This window comes from Solea senegalensis, linkage group LG14 (genome assembly GCF_019176455.1).
Source record: "Solea senegalensis isolate Sse05_10M linkage group LG14, IFAPA_SoseM_1, whole genome shotgun sequence".
In the NCBI taxonomy this organism is placed as follows: domain Eukaryota; kingdom Metazoa; phylum Chordata; class Actinopteri; order Pleuronectiformes; family Soleidae; genus Solea; species Solea senegalensis.
The window spans coordinates 23,121,814-23,145,402 of NC_058034.1; the positions used below are offsets into that span (position 1 = coordinate 23,121,814).

General features: G+C 44.9%; 4 protein-coding genes across 6 annotated transcripts; 1 reads left to right on the plus strand and 3 right to left on the minus strand.

Moving 5' to 3' along the window:
* Window positions 1–28: 28 nt before the first annotated feature.
* On the minus strand, window positions 29–8,492 carry slc1a8a (solute carrier family 1 member 8a). The gene is made up of 11 exons (XM_044044947.1): window positions 8,196–8,492; window positions 7,106–7,185; window positions 6,456–6,671; window positions 5,051–5,093; window positions 4,761–4,968; window positions 4,223–4,322; window positions 3,345–3,578; window positions 3,050–3,244; window positions 2,245–2,379; window positions 2,072–2,174; window positions 29–1,619 (listed from the first exon to the last, which is right to left on the minus strand). Exons 1-11 carry the CDS (start codon window positions 8,445–8,447, stop codon window positions 1,485–1,487), a joined length of 1,701 nt encoding a protein of 566 aa, XP_043900882.1. The 5' UTR covers window positions 8,448–8,492; the 3' UTR covers window positions 29–1,484.
* An 874-nt stretch (window positions 8,493–9,366) lies between these two features.
* On the minus strand, window positions 9,367–12,139 carry LOC122780416 (zinc transporter ZIP3-like). Of its 2 annotated transcripts, none has more exons than XM_044043336.1 (3): window positions 11,852–12,139; window positions 10,973–11,211; window positions 9,367–10,482 (listed from the first exon to the last, which is right to left on the minus strand). In XM_044043336.1, exons 2-3 carry the CDS (start codon window positions 11,177–11,179, stop codon window positions 9,745–9,747), a joined length of 945 nt encoding a protein of 314 aa, XP_043899271.1. In that variant the 5' UTR covers window positions 11,180–11,211; window positions 11,852–12,139; the 3' UTR covers window positions 9,367–9,744. The 2 variants fall into 2 exon arrangements, with proteins under 2 accessions (XP_043899271.1, XP_043899270.1); XM_044043335.1 differs by having other exon boundaries at window positions 10,973–11,249.
* Window positions 12,140–12,766: 627 nt separating this feature from the next.
* On the minus strand, window positions 12,767–21,333 carry sgta (small glutamine rich tetratricopeptide repeat co-chaperone alpha). The gene is made up of 12 exons (XM_044044546.1): window positions 21,204–21,333; window positions 18,487–18,679; window positions 16,153–16,256; window positions 15,956–16,046; window positions 15,747–15,846; window positions 14,859–14,963; window positions 14,364–14,499; window positions 14,210–14,272; window positions 14,048–14,085; window positions 13,830–13,967; window positions 13,610–13,746; window positions 12,767–13,027 (listed from the first exon to the last, which is right to left on the minus strand). The coding sequence occupies exons 2-11, from the start codon at window positions 18,584–18,586 to the stop codon at window positions 13,635–13,637; spliced, it is 987 nt and encodes a 328-aa protein (XP_043900481.1). The 5' UTR covers window positions 18,587–18,679; window positions 21,204–21,333; the 3' UTR covers window positions 12,767–13,027; window positions 13,610–13,634.
* A 7-nt stretch (window positions 21,334–21,340) lies between these two features.
* On the plus strand, window positions 21,341–23,063 carry lg14h19orf25 (linkage group 14 C19orf25 homolog). 2 transcript variants are annotated; one of them, XM_044044549.1, is made up of 3 exons: window positions 21,341–21,587; window positions 21,998–22,170; window positions 22,478–23,063. In XM_044044549.1, the coding sequence occupies exons 2-3, from the start codon at window positions 22,029–22,031 to the stop codon at window positions 22,657–22,659; spliced, it is 324 nt and encodes a 107-aa protein (XP_043900484.1). In that variant the 5' UTR covers window positions 21,341–21,587; window positions 21,998–22,028; the 3' UTR covers window positions 22,660–23,063. The 2 variants fall into 2 exon arrangements, with proteins under 2 accessions (XP_043900484.1, XP_043900483.1); XM_044044548.1 differs by having other exon boundaries at window positions 22,007–22,170.
* The last annotated feature ends 526 nt before the right edge of the window (window positions 23,064–23,589 follow it).

Consider the following 23,589-nt stretch of genomic DNA (forward strand, 5'->3'; position numbering starts at 1 on the left):
CTCACAGACACACACTTGTGTTAAAGACAGAATTCATTTTATTGTTTAGTTTTAAATGAAACACAAAGATGTTTGATATAATTTGCTATGATTTAAAAAACAACAGTGATGTCATGGATGAACTCAGATTAAGGCTCTGATCATTTATCAGTGAAACATAAATTAAAGGAGCACTTCATCAAAAACAACATTTGTATGTTTTCAATCATGTGACGTTAAATGTTTTATTAAATGAACATAAATGGATGATGATGTCACCGTTAATCTCTATAATGAAACTTTATTAATCTGCAGTTTTGATAAAAATATGTAAACATACATGTAAAAGTCGAGGTAGAGGCTGAATATGTTTATATGTTTATATTATATGTGATGTAAAAATGATTCAAGGTCAGTCATTCTGTTTGAAATGTGAAGGAGAATCTAAACAGCAATCATGTCATCATGCCATCATCTTCATCATCTCTATCATCTTCATCACCTTCATCATCTCCATCATCTCCATCATCTCCATCACCTTCATCATCTTCATCACATTCATAATCCTACAGAACTTTTAACAAAACAACACGTAAAAGTACATCGACTTCAAATGAAGTCAGAAGAAGCGCACGCCAGCGTGCAGTCAAATAAAAGAGGAGGAGGAGGAGACTGGAAGATGAAGAGCACCTGATTCATTCAGTCTTCAGATTGAGTAGATTAACCTTTAACAGTGTCTTCTGTTTGGGTTCCCCTCCTGGTTCTCCTCCTGGTTCTCCTCCTGGTTCTCTCAGTTCCTCACTGAGGAACATGTATGAGAACATTGAGGCTCATAACTGAGCATCTGCTGGCCTTCAGGGGGCGCTGCAGCAGATGACCCTGCTCCAGCAGACATTTCTGATGAATAACTGAGCTGCATTCATGATCAGATGAACAACACATGTTCATCGCTGTGGTACTTGTGTTTTAGCATCTGTAGATGAACAATTTATCCAGCTGTCTCCAGTGTCCTCAGCTGTCTCCAGTGTCCTGAAACCACAGGATGACTTCAGGTGTCATCAGTCCTGATGTGGTTTTCAAACATGAGTCTCTTCAGGTGTCTCAGGCTGGTTGACAGCAGCAGGGGGCGCTGTGTCAGGAGCTCATGACAGATCATCAGTTCTCTGACAGTAATCATGTGAAAAGTGTAGGTTGTGGCGCCCCTGGAGGCCAAAGAGAGGATGAACAGACGTCTGAAACAGTCTTTAAGCTCACATGGACATGGCGACACCTGTTTTCCTGCTGTATTCCACAGATGATCACCATGACAACCATCATGTGACCATGTGTCCAGCTCTAAATCCCTCCTACAGTCTTCTGATAGGGGGCGCTGTTTAGTCTGAGATGAAGTTTCTGTTGATGATGATGAGTTTAAATCATAGTGATGTCATCACCTGTGTGTCTTCACGCTCTCTCTCTGACTGTGCGTCTGTCCCCGTCTGTCCCGTATGTCCCGTCTGTCCCCGTCACACCTGACAGATGTTGTAGTAGACGGTGTGGGCGTGTCTCTCGCCCGCAGCATTGTCGGCGTGGAGCTCCGTCATGGGCACGTCGATGCTGTGAGAGTTGTGAGGCGTTTGTGTTCCGTAGGACGGGACAGACTGGAGACAAAACACACATGTTAGTGCCCCACAGTGGCGGGAGGCTGGAACATCAGGACAAACATTACTGTTCACATTTTTTTCAAAGTCTGTGTTTGAAAAAATCTGCGTGTGTGTGAACACTTTTTATTTTAAAGAAATCATTAACTTATTTATGACCTTTGTACTTTAAGGACGCTGATGAGAGAACGAGGAAACAAAGCAGGAACAGACCGAGGATTGACACTGACCCTCAGCTCTAATCTGTAATCTAATCTGCAGTTCAACAGCTCAGAGGTGAAAAGGAAACGTTTGTGTTTCCAGGAATCAACGCTAATCTCAACCACAGTCCACTTTTTAGTATAACCACATGGTGAGATATACTGGTTTCTATGGCAACAGTTACATGAATTATACAAAAATGTTGCGTGTCCTGTGACCTTTCATGACCTCTGGTGTCTGTGTTGTTTTACCTTTCCGGTGTTGCTGAGAGGGAAATCTTTGCGACACAGGTGAGCGATGATTCCTGCAGCCAGAGCGTCTCCAAGGACGTTGATCATGGTCCGAAATCTGTCTCTGCAGAGACAGAGGACATGAGACACTACCACACTTCCGCCGTCTTCTCTTCACAATTCACATTACTTACAGGATCCAATCAATGGCTACTATGAGTGTGATGTCATCAGGCGGTAACCCCACTGAGGTCAGTACGATCACCATGGTAACCAGGCCGGCCTGAGGGATCCCTGCCGCGCCGATGCTCGCGGCCGTCGCTGTGATGCTGCGAGGACAACCACAGAGAAAAGAGGAGTTTACTGTGACCTTTGACCCCAGTGACGAAGAAACGTGAAAAATGTTTGATTAGAACAAACTTGATTTGTGAAGCAGATTTTTACCAAACGGGAGATTAAAGACGTTTGTTTTTATTCTGCAAAGAAAAAAAGTTCAAAAATTATTTAGAAAAAGACTTTAGAAAACGTCTGTTCTTCAGCTGCTGGAGAAACCGTGAAGAAAAACCATTCAAACGTCTGATTCTCAAACAAAAATTAACCAAAAAAATCAAAAGTACACAATTGTTATCATCATCATAATCATTAATCATAGACTTTTGTTTGCAGTGATCAGAATTTTGTCGTCAGTTTGTCACAAATAATGAGACATATTTTAAAATAAAAAAGTAACTGTGTTAAGTTTCTCTCTTGTTTACTTCTTTATCTCTTTTGTTGTTGTACGTGTTTGTTTGTCTTCTCGTTGGACGTTAAGCTGCCCTCTGATGTCCTCGTCTGTGAGACACAGTAACGTCTCCTCATAAAACTGTCATTCATTCACATAAATTCATCATAAATTCATTTTTTTGTAAAAATGTGTATCTTGAGATAAATGCGACATTTATGGATAATAATCAAATGAAGGCTCCACCCCTTTGACTGGACTCTGCTACAGTGTCTCACCTGATGGTGACCAGCTGACCGAGGTCCAGCTCGTAGTCGTTGACCTGAGCGATGAAAATGGCGGCCACGGCCTCGTACAGCGCCGTGCCGTCCATGTTGATGGTGGCGCCGACAGGAAGCACAAAGCGGGCGATCTGTCTGTCCACGTGACAGTTTTCTAACAGACACTTCATGGTGATGGGCAGCGTGGCTGAGCTGAGGACACAAGACAACCCAGAATAATAAAGACACCTGTCCCACAGAGGGGACGCTCACAGACGGGCGGACGGACGTGGACACTGAGGTGGACACTGACCTGGACGACGTGGCCAGAGCGATGACCATGGCCTGCAGCAGACCACGGATGTAGGAGAACGGATTCTTCCCGGTGAGGACGAAGTAGAAGAGAGGGAGGAGGACAAGACCGTGGACAAAGAGGCCAGCGAGGACGGTGATGCCGTACCAGCCCAGCTTCTTACCCAGAGTGCTCGGGTCCTGCATGTCCAGGATCTTTCCCGCCACCAGGAAAATGATCCCGAAAGGAAAGTACCTGAGAGGACAGAGGACAAGAGGTCACTTCAGAGGACAGAGGACTATCTGAGTGGACAGAGGACAAAAGGTCACCTCAGAGGACAGACCGAAAAGTGTCTTCAGCTGCTGAAAAGCGTCTTTAGTTGCCATAAAGCGTCTTCAACTGCTGAAAAGCGTCTTCAGTTGCCGCAAAGCGTCTTCAGCCGCCGTAAAGCGTCTTCAGCAGCTGTAAACTGTCTTCAGCTGCTGTAAAGTGTCTTCAGCCACCATAAAGCGTCTTCAGCTGCCGCAAAGTGTCTTCAGCTGCTGTAAAGCTTTAATCTGCTCAGGTGCTGAAGCTGCAGGGGGAGGAGTCTCCAACTGTGATGTCACCACCTGACAGGTCATCAAGTCAAACCTGTCATATCCCTCAGTATGTCAGAGTGTCCTCTGATGTCCACATGACACCCGGTGTCTTTCACACGTTTGAGCCGTTGCTTATGTTGCTAACATGATAGCAACTTGACCTTTCACCTGTACATTTAATCTGACAACATCTGTATGATATTGACATCCACGTGGAGGAAGGAGTTACAGTTTCAGCGTTATGATTGGACACAGAATTAGGACACGCCCCCAAGGGAGAGGGGGAGTCATCAAACAGATGTAAAAAGAGAAGCTCACCAAACAGCAGCATTTATGATCTTCATCACACACTCGTTGATGCACTGACACACGTTGACCAGCGGGGCGCCTCGTTCTCCCATCCTGCCCAGCAACAGACCTGCACACACACACGCACACACACACACACACACACTCAACTTTAAAACTGTATTTACCACTATTTTCTGAAGTTTGTAAACCACTCACTCTCCCACACCAAGGTCCATAGAGAAAATCAGTGATTGTAGCTGCGGGGACACAGGAGCTGCTGGTCCTCTGCTGCCTCGTGTGGTCACTTTGTGTCACTGAGGTCAATCTGAACAAAGGATTTCAGACACTGAAGTGACAAAATAAGACATTTGAACTCAGTGATGGAGGCAGCAGTGGATCAACAACTCCTGTGTGTGTGATGTTAAAATCACTGGTTTTCTCTTTGGACTTTGGTGTGGGAGAGTGAATGGTTTAAAAGTGAGATAAAGACGTGGACATGTCTTAAGTCTGTCCTTGCGTCTCTGTTGGTCAGTTTCTGACTGACGTGGACATGTTGTCCACTCACCCATGGTGGCAGAGAAGATGACGATGCCCAGGACGTTCATCTGTTGGCTGCTGCCTGGACTGGTTTTGTACGTGACCTCTGGAGGCGGAGTCAGCTCCAGGTACACTGTCCGACCTTTAGGGTCACTATCGTCAGGGATGACGTAGACAAAGTTGGGCTGGATGGTCCTGGTCGAGAGTTTGAGGATGGGAACCAGGTCTGTTTTATACTGGTGAAAGAAAGGGAGTGGAGTGTGTCAGAGAAGGAGACATGAGGATGATGGGATGTTTGTGGTCAGGTGACTTTGTTACCTGCTGAAAGGTGGCCTCGATCAGATTAGAGGGAACCATGTTTCTGAGGAGGAAACATCAAAGATGAGAAGATGTAGAGTCAGGATCAGCTGGCCTTCAGCATAGGTCAGGGGTCAACGGGATGATCATGTGTTCTACTGCTCGCCTTTAAAGGTGAGGGCGTGGTTTTGAGCCAACGTGCAGCAGCAGAGATCATGTCTACTGTGAGCTGCTGACTTGTTAATCTGTCACTCATCCTCGCAGGATTACTAAAAATACACCTGCTCTGAGCAGATTAAAGAGCCACTCCTTTGTTTTCATGTTCACTTCAGTTTAATCTGTGGATGCATTCAAAAATCTGTCCCATTTGGTAGGTAGTCACAGTTCAGGCACGCAGCGTTGGGTCAGTAACCCAGTGAAGACCGGATCCTCAGAGCTGGAGGATGCAGCAGCAGCAGTATCATTTCAGATTTACTGTAACTATGACGGCAGCGGTAAACAAACACTGCACAACATGCGTTACTTATGCTAGCGCATGTGCGGAGACATCACCCCAGTGTGACGCTCGACAGCTTCTGCTCCGCAGCATTTAAACAGGCACTCGGTGACAAGTCAGACAGGTCAAAGGTCATAAGTAAAGCGATCAGGGTGTTTATAGTGACAGATGTCACTATATGTCAGTGTCGCGGTGGAGGACACAGGATTTCAGCGTATGATTAATAAAATATAATAGTAATATTCCATCCCGCCGTCACTTCAGCAACACAGTGACTCCTGAACTTTATGAAGAGACACAAAGACGAACTGTCAAAGACTTGTGCGACACAGCGTCGGTGGCTCTGACGACAGATGGATGCAGCTCCAGAACCACGGAAAGGTTTCTAACTGTCACTGCTCGTCACTTCATGAATGAAGCTCCGCCCACTTTATGAAAGCCACTCAAGTGAGCGTCTTTGTGAAGCACTGACACAGCACTGAAGCAGTGACACAACGGAAACTAGAGTAAATAAAGAAATGTCATTGTAGCAATGATGTTCTTAATCCCTGATCAAGATGCCTCATTATAGAGATTATAGATCTGATACATGATCTGATATTTTTAATATGTGTAAAAAACAAAATAAACAACCTAACCGAAAACTGTGATATGAACCAAACCATGGCTTGTGAACCGTTTCACCTCTAGTGGATGCAGATTATTTATGCTGTGAAACAAACATGTTCTCAGGAGGATCAGGACCAGAGCCTGAACCAAGACCAGAGACTGAACCAGTACCTAAGTCTGAACCAGGATCAGAGACTGAACCAGGACCACAGCCTGAACCAGGACCAGAGACTGAGCCAGGACCTGAGTCTGAAACTCAGGTGTTGAGACTCAGACACACACAGACCTCGACCATGTGACCCCTGTTGTGACCTGACTGACCTGATGAGGTCGAGCAGGGCGTCGGCCGAGGTCATGACGGGTCCGCCTCCCAGACGGTGACTCTCCATCTCTGTCCCCACACCAGGTTTGATGATGAGGACGAGGACGATGCCGACCACCACGGCGATGAAGGTGGTCCACAGGTAATATGTGACGGTGAGGACGCCCATGCGACAGCATGCCTTTGACTCCATGGACGACAGACCCGACATCAGACTGCAGAGGACAGCAGAGGACAGCAGAGGACAGCCAAGGTCAACAGAGGACAGCAGAGGTCAACAGAAGTCAACAGAGGTCAACAGAGGTCAACAGAGGTCACAGCAGAGGTCAACAGAGGTCAACAGAGGACAGCAGAGGTCAACAGAGGACAGCCGAGGTCAACAGAGGTCAACAGAGGACAGCAGAGGTCAGCAGCTGCCATTTAAAGACATAAGACTGAACCTGTCATTAAAGGAATAGTTCAGGTGTTTTCTCTGACACACAGTAGCGCCCCCTGCTGCTGAGACATGGACACTCACTCTCAGTTTGAAGTGGACATTGAAGACACTGAATAACACCGTTATTATTATGTTAGTGTTTGTCTTTGATTAATGAGGTCGAGGGAAGCACATTTGTAATAAAGTTGTTGTTGTTGTCAGGTGAGGACGTACCTGGACGTGATGAGAGGAAGAATGAGCATCTTCAACATCCTCATCAGCAGCTCTCCAGGGAAGGAGAAGTAGATCTTTGCCTGTGAACACATGAACACATGATGACACACACACACACACACACACACACACTGTGCTCTCTGTGAATGAAAGGATTAATGATGTAGATTAGGACTGACTGTTGTCTGAACCTGGGCTTGGAAAAACCCTTTTACGTGTGTGTGTGTGTGTGTGTGTATGTGAGACAGTTTACACAGAACTCTGTGTGTCTGTGTCTGTGTGTGTGTGTGTTACTATTGTTGTGGGGACTTAAAACTGTTTACACAGTCACATTATGGGGACTTGTCTTCCTTGTGGGGACAAAAATCAAGTCCCCATAACGTAAATGACTACATTTTAAGGTGAAGATATGTTTTAAGGTTAGGTTGAGGTTAGGGTTAGAGTAAGTCTCCAGGAAATGAATGTAAGTCAATGCAATGTCCCCTCAAGTCATGAATGTCTAATGTGTGTGTGTGTGGAGCTGTAACTAAAGATTGTTTTCATAATTGATTATTCTGTCGTTGTCAAATGTTTTATTTTTTTACTTTTGAGTGGACTGACACCAGGATCACCTCTGAACCAGGTTTACTGTTTCTGTCACAGAGTCGTCCGTCCACACAGAGACATTACAGAGACGTCACGTCCACACAGAGATGTTACATCCACACAGAGACATTACAGAGACGTTATGTCCCCACGGAGACATTATGGGACTGGTTTTAGGATCTGAAACTAAATTCTTTTGAAAACGCCTCCTAGAGTGAACATCTGAAACTCCAGCCTCGTGTTTCCATGGAAACAGAGATACTTTATGAAAACGATTACGTCATATTCTCTCCTTGTTCACTGTCTTGTGTTAGGAGACAGTATACGTCAGTGTGAGGTCACTGTAAGGTCACTGTAAGGTCAGTGTGAGGTCAGTGTGAGGTCACTGTAAGGTCACTGTGAGACAGTCACACACAGACAGACAGACACAGACAGACACACATACAGGCAGACAGACACACACAAGCGGACAGACACACACACAGACATGTCAGGTGAGTGGTACCTGTGTGGACAGCTGGGTTCCTCTCAGCATGAAGCCCAGTGTGCAGCCGGTCAGGACGGCGATGATGGACAATGTGAGCAGAGCGTTCCTGCGACAGAAGACCTGGATGTTCCTCTTCAGCTCGTCCTTCACCGTCACCTGGACCATGGACTTGATTCTGTCCCACATCGTCCTCCTCGTGTCTCCTGGAGAAAACGAGCTCTGGTCGGAGCGAGCCTCCTCGTCAGCGCTCGGTAATAGAAGCTCCTCCATCACTGAGTGTGTGTGTGTGTGTGTGTGCAGCTGGCACTGAGACAAACCTGTGTGAGCCAAAGACGATAAACTACTTCACTGAAGGATTAACCATGTCCATCTGCAGTCCTCTGACCCCTGCTGACCTCTGCTGACCCCTACTGGCCTTTGTGGCTCTCTACAGGCCTCAGTACATACAGACAGTGGAGACGCCCCCTGATGGCCATAAAAGAGAATGCAGGTGTCAGACACTTGGACAACAGCTTCACTTGAGATGAAAACAAGACTTTCTTCAGGACAAACAAATAACAGCTGAAGATGGAGACTGTACAGGTGATTGGGCGGAGCCTGCCACACCTGTCACCTGCTGCACTCATTATGTGGAGATTTGACAGAGAAACATCAGTGTCACACCTGTGTACAACCTTAGTGTGGGCGTGTCCTTACAGACCTGTGAAAGTGTGACCACTTCCTGTCACCACTAATGTACCATAACATGTATTTTGTAACACGATCAAAGATACGACAAAAACGTGCATGTTTCATAAGAGTCTATATAAGAAACTACTTCTTGTTTGCACTGACATCACATACACAAAATAACTTGTATTTTATTTGTGATGTAAGTTATTTTTATTAGGCTCTTATTTTGAAAACCAGGTGGAAAGGAAATTATGTAATGATGTAAAATTTGTCAGGAGAGAACTGGTTCATGTTACAGGTTTCATTTTTCTAAGAATAATCCATAAACTTCACTTGACCTTAGTTCATAGTTTTAACAGGAAGTCGTCATAGAACACAGACTGTTGACATCACTTCCTGTTTGTTACCGTGTGGCTGCTATGATCTGTCCTGTGATTGGCTGAACCGTTACAAATGACGTGGCGACACCTGCTGGAGAGAAACGTGAGGAAAAGCACAACAGTGTAACAACACGACATTAAAGTGACTTTGTGTGTTCTTTTTATTACACTAACTGCCCCTTTAATCTTCAACACAACACACAATGACAAACACAGAAAACATGAATGAATGAATTTGTTTCCAGATTTAAAACATGAACAGGATCATTTAAACTATAACTTTAATACAACCTTTAAAAAAACTTTATTAGGTACACCTACCACGTCTATGTTTTACTAAGTATGTGATGATCAGAATATTAGGAACAGCTCAGTGGAAACCTTTATATTCAGCGATGTTAATAAAGTTCAGCGAGAGTCCAGGTCAAAGGTGAAGGAACACATTTCCCAGAATGCACTGTTCCTTTAAGAGTTTTGCTTTGGTATTGCTGTGTGCATGAGTCACTTCCTGTCCGTCACCACTTGATGAAGACTAGCGTGGCGAGCGCTGCGTACCCAAGGATGAGGAAGAGGACTTTGAGGAGACGGTCCTGTTTGTCCTCCAGCTCTCGGGACAGAATCTCAAAGAATGTGACGAAGAGGAAGGTGCCGGCGGCGAATCCCTGCAGCACCACTGAGACGATGCTCCCTGCCAGCGTCTGAGTCGACTCGATGCCCATGCCCACCACCATCCCCAGTGGGATCATCAGGCTGACGGTGACGCCCAGCTTGGCGGCTTCTCTTAAACCCAGCGACGCCTTGGCCACGCTGACGCCAAGGGCGACAGCGGCCAGCGTCTCGTGCACGGCCACGCCCAGGAAGAGGTTTCCCAGTTTGGCTCCGTCCTCCTGCAGACCGAGTGCCAGGCCCTCGAACACCGAGTGAGCCGACAGAGCCAGGACCAGGCTGGCCAGCCGCAGAGGCCCCGCCCCTGCCAGCTCTACCGGACTGAAGTGTGCGTGTGAGTGTCCGCCACCGCCGCCAGCTGCCGTGCCCCGTGATGAGGAGATGAAGGGCGTGTCGTACTCTGAGTCGCTGCCGGCCTCAGAGCCGCCGGCATTGAAGGTCTCCAGGTCAATGAAGGACGGTTTGTCCTTCCTGAAGGTGAGGACGGTCTGTTCCACGAACACCGTGAGGAAGAAGCCGAGCATCATCATCGTCTCAGCCAGAGGGTAATCACTGGTGATCTTCAGCTGCTGGAACACATCGCCCACCTGAGGACAGGAGGACGCATGACAACCATCATCAGCTCTAACTGTCTTCAAAGATTATTAAACATCTTTAAGGACTCCAAATGTCTCCCTTAATGTCTTTTAACATCATTAAATGTTGTCTTTAAAATGTCTTAAGTATCTTTAAACATCCCTAAATGTCATCTTTAAATGTCTCTAAACATCCTAACACATCTCTGAATGTCTTTAAACGTCTCTACACGTTTACAGGTCTTTAAAAGTTGTTTTTAAATGTATCTCAGTATCTTAACATCCGTCATGTCTTGAAACTTGATTAATTGTGTCTTCAAACGTCTTAACACATCTTTAAATTCGTATAAATGTCTTAGAGTGTATTTTATTGTTTCTAATGTCATTCAAATGTCTTTAAACATATTTTAATATGCGTTGACACCTCTGTGAGCATCTGTCATGTCCACACATGACTCTGAATGTCTCCGTGTTGGACAGACACGTGTGCTGGTGACATCACCTTGTCTCTGACGGCGGGCAGCAGAGCGTTGAAGCACGTGGCGAGGAACACGCCTCCACCAAACGAGTTGCAGAGAGACAACGCTCTCCTGTACCTGTGCGCCTTGTCATAGTCGACCAGCAGGAGGCGAACTGGGACCAGAACTCCTGTGAGCATGAGTCCGAACAATCCCAGCAGGCCGAGCAGCTTCACCACCAGGATCTGCATCCTGATGCTGAGAGACACCGAGAGGATGGATACTACGGCAGAGAGGACACCGTCATCGTCTTCTTCATCACTGCACACAAACAGTTCAGTAAATATGACATCATCGTGTATTTAACTCTGTGAACGTGTATTTTGTGATTCATTCATCTTTAACTCATGTGTTTATTCATTCATTTACAGCATTTATTTATTTGTGTAAACACATCTGGTTACAAACCACACGTAAATGTGACTTAGCAGCAGCTGCTCGTTTCACTTCTTTAAGTTATGAAAGGAACTATAGAAACTTCGGCGTGTACAGTTTTAAACCCCTACTTCCTGTCAGGATTTTCAAAATAAAACGTCACAAGCTGACGCTTGATAAACACTGAGTTCACAACGCTTTTCTGCTCTCTGTGTAAACAGTCACTGTTACGTCACCCCTTCCGTTAATTAAAGCGTATACGTAGTGTACGTCACAAAACAAACATCCGGTTGAAGCTGCGGCTAGCCTGGCGGCTAACAGGCGTTAGCTCCGCTGGTTTATCTGCAGCAGAGGAGCTAACAACTGTTAGCGGGGGACCTGCGGCCGCGGTGGGGGGGTGGGGGGGGGCAGGGGGCGGGGCTGTGTACACCAGTGTCCCTCACTCAAACAACAAGACAAACACAAATAAAAAGAGAAAGCGCGTTCACCTGCACGAGCCTCTTTCCGTCCTCTCTTCCGCAGGTGAACACACTTCCGCCTCGCTCGCTTCACTCGCTCCCCGTGGTCTGACTGGTGGCTTCTCCGATGACGTAAGCAGGAAGGGCGGTGCTTAGCAGGACGGGTGAAGCTTATTTGTTTCTAATCCGTGATTCATAAACTTTAATATTTGTGACGGTTTAAATGGAATAATATAAATGAGTCACGTGACATTTGGCTCCATCAATGAGTTTGAATGTGTTATTCTGTTACTTAGTGTTTGTAAAGCACTCAGTCTCCCACACCAAAGTCCACAGAGAAAATCTGTGATTTTAACATCACAGCACACAGGAGTTGTTGATCCACTGCTTTACATTACACGTTATTTAGCAGACGCTTTTATCCAAAGTGACATACAAAACATGCATTTCAACATTTGGGTACAAACAAGAGCTAAAATGTCTTATTTTATCACTGCAGTGTTTGACATCCTTGGTTCAGATTGACCACAGTGACACAAAGTGACCACACAAGGCAGCAGAGGACAAACAGCTCCTGTGTCCCCGCAGCTAAAATCACTGATTTTCTCTATGGACTTTGGTGTGGGAGAGTGAGTGGTTTAGAAACTTCAGTTTCCTGTTTCCAAGCACAAACATGCAGAGTCATATGTCTTTAAGTCAACATTAAATGACAGAGTTCCTTCATTTGTCATCACATCACCCTCACATTAGCAGTTTCTTTGACACAGTGAACATCACACAATATGTGTTTCACAGTAAATCAGTCATTCTAGCTGTATTATTGTCTTTGATTTCACAAAACCCTTCCTCAGACCTGACTAACAGAAGCATCTGTAAAGACTGAATATTTACTGCTGTAGTTCATGTAAACATCCTTGTTTGTTTAGTGATATGTCAAACAGGAAGTAAAATGTTACCATACTCTGTTTAATTTTCAAACTCTCTCACACTCACTGCTCACCATTTATTAGAATTAACTTTCTTCACTTATATTGTTCATAAAATCCACACCACGCTGCAGGGAAGGTGGGCGTGGCTTTGGGTGACAGGACTCCTGAACAAGACCCACCCCGCTCTCATGCAGGAACTCCTCAGTGGTGGAAGAAAAAAAAAAATTCATAAATGTTCTTTAGTCCCTCGAGATTTAAAGTTCCACATCACTGACGCCTGAAAAAACACAAACAAGACAGGAAATAAACGACCAATCAGAGCACAGTAACATGAGTAAAACAACAATAAAGAGAAGAAGCCCTGTTAACCCTTATACGTCACATCACCGTAACTCCTAAATCTAGAAAATTCTAAAACTATGGACTGGCGATCTGTCCATGGTGTGACTCCACCTCTCACCCCATGTCAGCTGAGATTGACACAGCGCCCTCTGTGGCCTTCATGTGGAGGATGAAGTGGTATGGATACCAGAAAGCAGAGAAAAAGCTTTGCGCTCAAATACTTGTCATTACGGTGGAACCTCAGGACTTCAGAGGAACAAGTGTCCAATCACAGACGAGATTCACCGTCACATGTTTGTGACGTCAGACTGTGATTCTTAAATGTTTGAATAAAGTTATCTTGGAAAAAAGAGCACACTCATTGAACATTTTCTGACAATTCTACAGCCATACATTTCTAAATAAATCCTCATGATGATCATGAGAGAGTTATAAATAATCAATAAAATAACTCCAAGCTCTTTTTTGTGAAACAGATTCACGCAAACTTCGTTGTTGTCATTTAAAAACACTTTACTTGTGAGCGCCGTCGTCCTCTCGCATCACGGCTGCTCCTCGTTGCTGCTGCTCGGCGATCGGTTGCGGATTTGACTCCTCAGCTGTTCGATGAGTTCAGGATTCTGCTGCTGCATCTGTTGAGCGAACTGCTGCCCCCTGCAGGTCAGACAGCAAACATACAGCTGAGAGCGCTGCCTGCTGACTCACAACAGACAAAATACCTGAGCTTGGGTACGTACGCCTGGATCAGTCCTGACAAATCTCCAGCAGCAGCAGGTGCAGGTCCTGGTCCTGGTCCTGGTGCTGCAGCTCCGCCTCCTACTCCTCCTACACCTCCTCCCATTGCTCCGTAGCTTCCGGACATCATTCCAGACATCCTGAACAAATGAGCAGAGGAACGTTAGACGCAGTGGAGAGAAGAGCGAGCAGATGAGTGTGAAACAAATAAAACACTTACATTTGCTGCACCTGAGGATTATTCATCAACGACGACGCCTGAAAAAAAACACAAACACCATGCTCAGCTGCTTCCTGTGTCGCCATAGCAACCTGTGTCTCCACGGTCTGGAGACGATGTGATGAAAAGACAGTAAATGTAAACAGCTGTGACGCGTCTCACCATGTTCATGAAGCCGGGGTTCGTGAGTAAACCGGCGAGGTCGACACCGCCCATCCCCGCCGTCTGACAGACAAGAGACGACAAATCAACACAAACACATCGGCCAATCACAGGACAGAAGACAAGAAGACACAGGTGTGGACGTCTTTCTCACAGGACTGGACGTCTCCATCTTCTCCTCCGCGATCTTCAGGTTGATTTTGTACGTGTCGTTGTCCGGGTCGAGCTCCAGAGCTTTTTTATAAAAACTTGCCGCTTCTGTGTGTTTGTTGAGACTCGCCAACGCCAGACTGTAACTCAACACCACCACAACCATCAGTGTGTGAGTGTCACAACAAACAACAACACAACATGCTCATCACTGTAAGTGTGTGTGTGTGAATAAGAGAATCTGTGATGTCACAACAGCAAAGACAGTAAAAGTAATAAATAATACCCACTATCTGTGATGTGTAGAAATGAATAGAAACAGACTCCGCCCTCACCTTCCTCTGTGGCAACCATGGTAAATAAGTACATGACACAGAGTGTGGATAATAAACACAGGGGGATGAGTGCTGTTTCACACATGTCTGATACTGGGTCCAGGTTGGGTCCAGACCCAGGTCTGTGTGGTTCTGGTCTGTCTCAGTGTGACAGTGAGTCTCACCCCATCCTGCCGTAGGCTTTACTGTAGTTTGGGTCGATGCTGATCGCCTGTTCACAGTCCTGGACCGCTCCAGCGTAGTTCCCCAGCTTACTCAGCGCTGCAGCTCTGCACACACACGCACACGCACACACACACAGACAGACACACAGACCATCATCAGTCCAAACCAGGAATCATGACTCAAACATGAAAAACCTGCTTATGTCACACTTTAAAGAAAGAATTGTCACTTCTTCATTGTTTAAACAGAGAAGTGCACCATCTGGTGGTGAGGTGAGGTGAGAAGCTGACACAAATAAATGGCACTTTTTTCCACTACACAGTCCCGGCACGGCCTGGCTCCAAACACGGTTTGGTCTGGTTTTCCAGGACTTCATAGCTCCTCCACTGTGTGGGCGGAGTCACCACAGACATCACACAAACTAGTGACGTGTAAAGCAGTTGTTTCTGGTGAAACTGAAACATTAAAAAGATTTGTTTACAGAACGGTTCAGTACCACTGAATGTGGTCACTGTTGTAACTTTCTTTCATGCTTATTGATTTGAATTATTATTATTTAAGTTAAAAGACGTTGTATTCTGTGATGGGTTTTTTGTTGTTTGGTTCACGCTTGCATGCAAACGATGCAGCCACTGTGTGGCATCGTTAAACGTTGACATTTTAGACGTTTCCTTTGCTAAATGTTGGAGTTTAATGCATGTTTCAGGATTTTTAAGTCTTTTTAACTTTGATCTATAGTTGGACATTGTTGCTTTGACGTCACACTCATGACTCTTCAGTGACGACACTCTCTGACCAATCAGAAAAAAACAGCATGTACCAGGTTTTTATCACTGATGGCGAAGCGAGCTGGGACTGTGTGAGGAGAAGCAGCAACAGTCACTGACCTGTTACAGTAGTAAACAGCGTTCTGAGGGTTGATGGCAATCGCCTTTGAGTAAAACTCTACTGCAGCTGCAAAGTTCTCCACCTTCATCTGGTCGTTACCTGTGTCAGAAGAGACAAAAATAACAATTAACACATAAACTCAGAACACAAAGATGAAGAAGAAGAAGAGGAGGAGAAGAGAGGTCTGCTAACATCGTCCATGTCTCACCGTCAGATTTGAGTCTCTCAGCCTCGAGTCTCTGGTCCTCATTGACCGAGTCAGGGGTGGAGTTATTGTTGACCTGTGACTGAGCTGGATACTGAGACGCACAGAGGACACACACAGAGGACACACAGGAGATGATGATGATTAAAGTGAAGACCTCAGTCGTGTCACTACTACTGACTTGCCCCTCTTTATCTTACCTCTGCTGTGGCTGAAGCAAAGATCTCTGGTAATGTCACGGGGACGGCAAGACTCTGATCATCAGTGGACACGTCAAACGCCGTCTCCAAACACTGGACGGCCACTGCAGAGACATGAGACAATGTTAAAGACACACTGACTGTAAACAGTGAGAGACAAAGTCAATATAATGGATCATTCTCATGTGTGGTTCCACGCTGGTGAGAGGACAGGGACGTCCCCCGTCTGTCTTCAAGAAGATCATGAAGACCCAGCTCTTCCAAGAGCATCTACTGTCCCAGCACGATCTGAACTGTACTGAGGATGATTTACATGACTGTGTTTTTATTCAAATGTCACTTTCATGAGCTACTGACGCCGGAATAACAACTTTAGAGGGTAAGAAACCTGATTCTCTCCGATTATTTAATCTACATGATAATGAACAGATATTCGGGCCACACGGGTTCCACAGGAGCCACAGTTCATCCCAGTCACAAGTTAACAGCAGCTCAGATTAGAGCCCAGATGAATGCCACACACAGTTCTAGTAGCAGACACATCTCTACATCAACTGTTTAGAGGAGACTGTGCCAATCAGGCCTTTATGGTCAAATAGCTGCTAAAAGACCACTACTGAGGAAAAGCCACAAGCAGAAGAGATTTGTTTGGGCCAAGAAACACAAGGAATGGACATTAGACAAGTGGAAATCTGTGCTTTGGTCTGATGAGTCCAAATTAGAGATCTTTGGTTCCATCTGTCGTGTCTTTGTGCGACGCAGGTTCCCACTGTGATGCATGAGGAGGAGGTGTGGGGGGGCTTTGCTGTGACACTGTTATTCAAAATTGAAGGCAGACTGGACCAGCATGGCGACCACAGAATCGTACAGCATCCTGCAGCATCATGCCATCCCATCATCATCATTTATTTTTCAACAGGACAATGACCCCAACACACCTCCATGCTGTGTAAGGGCTATTTGACCAAGAAGATAAGAGTGATGAAGTGCTGGCCTCCACAGTCACATGACCTAAACCCAATCCAGATGGTTTGGGATGAGATGGAGCACAGAGTGAAGGCATAAGGGCCAACAAGTGCTCAGTGTCTCTGGGAACTGCTTCAAAACTGTTGGAAAACCATTTCAGGTGACAACCTCATGAAGCTCATCTACAGAATACCAAGAGTGTGCAAAGCAGTAATCAAAGCAAAGGGCGGCCATTTTGAGTTATGAGTTATTTCACACTTTTGTTTACTACATAATTCCATGTGTTTATTCATAGTTTTGATGCCTTCAGCGAGAATCTACAATGTAAATAGTCGAAAATGAAAATAAAGAAAAACCATTAAATGAGAAGGTGTGTCAGAACTTTTGAATGGTAGTGTGTATATATACAGTATATGCCCAATGTGACCAGTGATGACATGTATAGCCGCATGTTGTCATTCAATCACTAACTGTCGAGGTGGTGTCCAGAAAGCAACATTGGCTTTTTAGATAACTGGCAAACCTTGGTCTCATGAGGAGAGACGGTGTCCATCCCACTTTGGATGGAGCAGCTCTCTTATCTAGCAGATTAGGACATTTTACTAGAAACCCATAAAACTTTCTTTTTTGATAAAGCTTATAGTTAGAGCTGGTTCAGGGAAACCTGGACCATAGTTATGGACCTCTTAGTTATGCAGCTATAGACTTAGACTGCTGGGGGATTTTCCTGTTTTGCACGCTGTCACTCTCAGGGTATGAATATGACTTTGTATATGTCATTAACCTTGTCTCTTGCAGGATCAAGATCAGTTTTCGAGGTTATCCATATCATACATATCATCACCATTATTATTGTGCAATAAATGTCAATATTAGTATAATTTTTATCAACAATCTCTGTTGCCGCTTTATAAATGACACTGTATTGCTATAAAAATGTAATCATTGACTGTATAAACTTGTAACTTGATACAGTTGTTCTTCAGCTGCTCCTGGTCTCTCTCTCCCTCTCTCTCGCTCATCTCCCTCTTGTCCTTTCTCTCCCCCCTTTCTGTCTCCCGCCTCTGTCCCCCATTTTCCTTTCACCCCAACCGGTCGAGGCAGATGACTGCACATATCTGTCAGAGTTTTTTCTCTCCACTGATGCCTAGTGTTTGCTCATTGTGTGAACTGTTGGGGCTCTCTGCTCTCCTTGATGTTGTCTATGTACAGTGCCTTGAGATCATGTTATGATTTGGTGCTATACAAATAAAATTGAATTTAATTGAATATGTATGCATGTATGTATGTATGTATGTATGTATGTACACACAAACACATAGATCAAAGAACCCACATCCCTGTGGGTTCTGGTGAGTGAAGACTCACCCTCCAGACTCTCCTGAGCGTCAGATGTTAGCTTCCCTGACTGGAGCTGATCATGGAGGAACTGGATGATGGAGAAGGCGAGACGTTTATGGTCTGTCATGGTGAAGGAGGGTCAGACCTCTGTGCGTATGTGTCCAGTCCAGTCCAACTTTATTTATAAAGCACTTTAAAACAACCACAGTGGACCAGAGTTCTGTACAGAAGAAGAAAGAAAATACACAATAAATAAAACCCATAAAAGCTTACTCAAAGCGATAAAATACATTCAAACATAAAATATCAGGAAATAAAATAAAGTTAAACAAAGCCAAGTAGATCATTTAGACATTGTCTGAATGAGTGAGCAAGCAAGCAGCTCAGAGAGGGTTGAGGGTTTTAAAATGCTTCCTAGAGGCTAAAAAGTGGGAAATGTACTCATATTTACGTGTCTGATTATTCACTTTATTATAAGAAGTTTATTTACATACTGTGACTGTACACACACACACACATTAAATATTTTTAAAAGATATAAAACAAATATTTTATTTATGTTTGCATTCATAAAGACAAATGGAGCTGTAACTAACATACAACTGTTTTCATAATTGTCAAAATATCAATTTGGTGAATTGTTGTTGCACTTTTGCTTGTTGCAATTTTCACGGTGACAATAAATGCATTGTTTTATTTTGATACTTCTGAGTCAGCTGACACCATGTCCACGTCATTTAGAAGATGAAGTGAAAACCAACACAAACCAAAAGGCTAAGAACATGTCATTTACTGCTTTATTACTGCTATTGATAAAGGACCCCAACATCTCACATGAAGGCTTGGAGTGGCCCTGGTTTCAGGGGAACCCAAAACGCTGTTTCCATGTAGATCAACGCTCATGTGATTAAAAAAACTATAGCGGATTAAATCAGACTTGTTTTTGTTTGTGTGGACAGGCCCTCAAATTCAATCCTGTGGGACTCCACACAGAGACAAGCAGAGGAAGACACAGATGGCGTATTTCCACTGGCTTTACTCGCCTCGCCACGGTTTAAGTAGCATTTCCACTAGCATAGTACCTGGTACCAGGTACCATTTTTAGTACCTGCTCCGGCAAGGTTTCAAAAGCGTGCCAAGTAGGTACAATGCAGTGATTGGCTAGACTGCTGGCCACTGACTGGCCAGAGTGCCGTCACAGGAAGAGACCTTCAACACAAATCAAGCTGAACAGCGCCAAACTGTAGATCGGTTAAAATTACTTAACAACCCAAAGAATGTGGGTTAATCTCCAACAACTGCCAGGGAAATCTTTATATTTAACAGAGGAGTCTGGTGTATTTGGGGACAGTACCATCGATCACGAGCGGCGTCACAGAACCTGCTGCTGTAGTCTGTGGAGTAGGAGTCTGTACTCCGAAGACATGTGGACAGAAATCAAGCCTAACAGTGCCGAACTGTAGATCAGTTAAAACTACTTAATCCTAAAACACGTGGGTTAATCTCCAACAACTACCAGGAGTCTGGTGTAAAGTCACTAGTCACTTGTTTGTGTGTCGCGTATAAAACGAAGTCATGGCAGTTTCACGCCCACATTGAGTAGGTACTTGTTATTGTAGTGGAGATGCAACGTAACGGTGCCATGGCGAGTAGAGCCAGTGGAAATACGCCATGAGTCACCAAAACTGTTTTTTTTTGTGTGTTTCCATTAATAATGGAACCAAAATAACCAGCTCTAGCTCTAACCATTCCAGTCTATAACACACTTCACTTGGAGAACCAGAGAAATATGACGTAGCTAGAATGGCTCCACCCACGACTGTCAGCTAATTGGGTAACAGAAAAAAGATGGGTGTAAATATCCCATGGAAGTGGAGACAAACATCCACAGTCTGTCCTCTTGTCTTCTTGAGACAACAGAAAAAAAGAGCTGCGGGTCGTCCTCCATTGTTGTCTGTTGTTGTGGTGTTGACTGGTGTTGTCTGTTGCTGTTGACTGTTGTCTGTTGTTGTTGTGGTGTTGACTGGTGTTATCTGGTGTTGACTGTTGTTTTGGTGTGTGTCCCATGTCGTTGTTACATCGGTACGACGTCACACTGTGTCCATGAGTCAGTCCACACTCCGTCTACCATGTAAATGTACTGTTGTGGGCACAAGCGTGACCCACAACTTTACCATTCCAAACTGTACCGTACCATGATAGAAACATGGCAAGAAAGTTTGATGTGCCAAGTAAGACCTGAACACTCCAGCGGTCCCTCCCTGATGTCCACGAGACGGATGCAGCAGGAGTGGAACACAAACACTGCTTAATAAAAGAGGTTTACACCCGGGAAACCTCGAGTATATGAGAAACAAAGAGTGTAAACTAACCACTTGTTTAATGTGTGTGACGTTTGTCAGCAGAGGACATTTAAGACAAACTGTGATGTTACTAATGGTACTCATTGTTAACTCGTGATAAAAACCAACTGCAGTCATTTCCAGCAGCTAACTGTGCTAACACACATGTTACATGTTGTATTTTGGCAGATTAAAGGCGTGTTTTATTGTTTATTAAACATTCTTTAAAGTGTTTATTAAGCAATTTAAAGTGTGACGTTTTCTCTCCGAGCCAAAGCGGCGTGATGCTAACGGTTACTTAGCTTAGCTAATCACACTGCGTTCACCGTGAAGACGCGGCCGCTCACCGGAAGTTGTGTTGTGCGATTCCAAAGCGAAAACACGGTCACACGTTTTTCTTACCTGCGGTGTTTTCTGTGTCGATGATGGAGAAAAGAGAGTTAGCGTGGGATTTACGGTTTGTCCGTGGGCCTTTTACTGCCGTCAGATACTCTGTTAGCTTGTCTCGCGATAATGCCGTCATCAGAGAGCGCCGGTGGTTGTAGCCAATCAGAGAAGGCAGGGGGCGTATCTCCGATCAGCAGTGGCTGTTTTTTATGTTCGTTTCTCCGTATTTCCCTCAGAATCGGTGTATTTTCTCTGTTTTTCCATCAGGATCTGTGTCTTTTCTCCGTGTTTCCATCAGGATCTGTGTCTGCTCTCTCCGTATTTTCGCTTCGATTCGCCGCAGAGGCTCTGAAGAGCCGCTGACACTCACCGGAAGTCTGTCACAGACACCGAAGTCCGGTAAGAAGCGACGAGCACGAAATCCAGTGTCACAGTTTGTAAAATCAAACATGTAACTGGTATTCCATCAACATGACGTCACATTCTATGTTTAATAATCCCCAAACCCCTTTGGTTATAAATCGGCTTTGAAATGTTTCATTGGGCTACAACAAATGTCCACGTCCTCACTGATCCAGCTAAGCTAGTTAGCGCTGTTTGACTGAGTCTTTATACACACGTCTTTGTTTCTATGCCGTATTAAAGAACAACTCGTTAATGTCCGGAATATTTATATTAATCAATGTTTATGTGGCTCTGTGTTTCCACAACGTACAAATGAATCTTAATTTGACAGAAACTTAAATAGAGGTCTGGGACTTGGCGTTGGATTATAGGTATTTGGTGTGAGCTTCTGCCTCTTGTGTGAGATGCTGCAGGTGGCGCTGGCTCCTCTTCAAAATGAACATTGGTTCTAAAAATAAGAAGCGGGTGGTGCTGCCCAGCCGCCCTGACCCCCCCACTGTGGACCAGATCCTGGAGGACATCAACAGAGCCCCACCCTCAGACCCGGTCTACAGCATCCTGGTGGACAAGGGACAAGGTGAGTCCACTGTGTCTCTGTCCTGTTTGTATGACCCCTCTCTGTGTCTGTTCACCTGTCCTCTCTGTCCTGTTTCTGTTTACATGTCGTCTCTGTCCTGTGTCTCTGACTCATCTCTGTGTCTGTTCACCTGTCCTCTCCGTCCTGTGTCTGTTCACATGTCCTCTCTGTCCTGTGTCTCTGACTCATCTCTGTGTCTGTTCACCTGACCTCTCTGTCTTGTGTCTCTGACCCGTCTCTGTGTCTGTTCACCTGTCCTCTCTGTCCTGTGTCTCTGACCCGTCTCTGTCTTTGTCCCTCTTTCCAGACTCGTCTCAGGCGCCAGACAGTGACTTGGAGTTGAACTTCCAGCAGTGTCGTCGTTACATGGAGCTGAACGAACGTCTTCAGGAGGCTCGAGGTCGTCTGCTGCAAAAGAGGGAGGAGCTAAGGATGGCAGGGGAGCACCTGGACAGGGATGTGGCAGAGGTCAAAGGTCAGATGCTCTGACTCCTTCTCTGTCCAGGACAGCTGTTAAGGGGCGGGGTCTTCTCTGACCTCTGGTGGTGATTCTGGAGACTGAAGTGTTTGTTTATGAAGGCACGATCTGATGACATCACAGTGAGCGACAGACTCTGATGATGCGTTCAGGTACACGATGGTCTGCTGTTTGCACTACAAATAATTTAATGTGCTTTTTAAGATGAAAACATCTTTATAAGCACGTGTAAGACATTTTAAAAACACAGCACATCACACGGATGGAGATGTTTCCAGGAGGGGGCGCTGTTTTCATGTGTTGTCTTCACAGAACTTTAACTGACAATGAACTGTCTGTGGATTGCAGCCAATAAAAATCTCACCAAACAATAAAATGTTATTGCACATAGAAATTAAACATCACTCACAATCCATTGACAGTGGTGAATGTTCATTATTGTGATAATCATGAATGTATTTAACATGAGTATGTCTTACTCACCAACATAAAGTCCTAGTGAGTTATTTAGTGCCACAAGGGGGAGCTGCATCATTCCAGTCATATATCTCATGGTATACTGTTTTTCTAAAAATAATGTTTCTAACCTGAGATGCAAAAATGAAATGATTTGTTTTTGACTAAAGCGTAGTCATTTCAGTGTTAAAGAGGCGTTTAACAAGTTTAAATATGATTTTTACAATTATGTCATGAATCACAATTATTCTGGTCGTAGTGCCTCATGTCTTTATGACACAAAGTGTCTCATGTCTGTAAGACATAACGTGTAAACAGTATTTCCCACCCCCTACTGTCAGCCCCCTGCTTGGAGCGTTGCTTCCAAAACACTAGAACTCATGTTTTTTGTTACATGGTGTTTATGTAAGTTCTTGTCTATATTTGACGTAAGGCTCCGCCCCTTTTACAAATCTAAAAATTTACTTTTTTAAAGATGAACACAA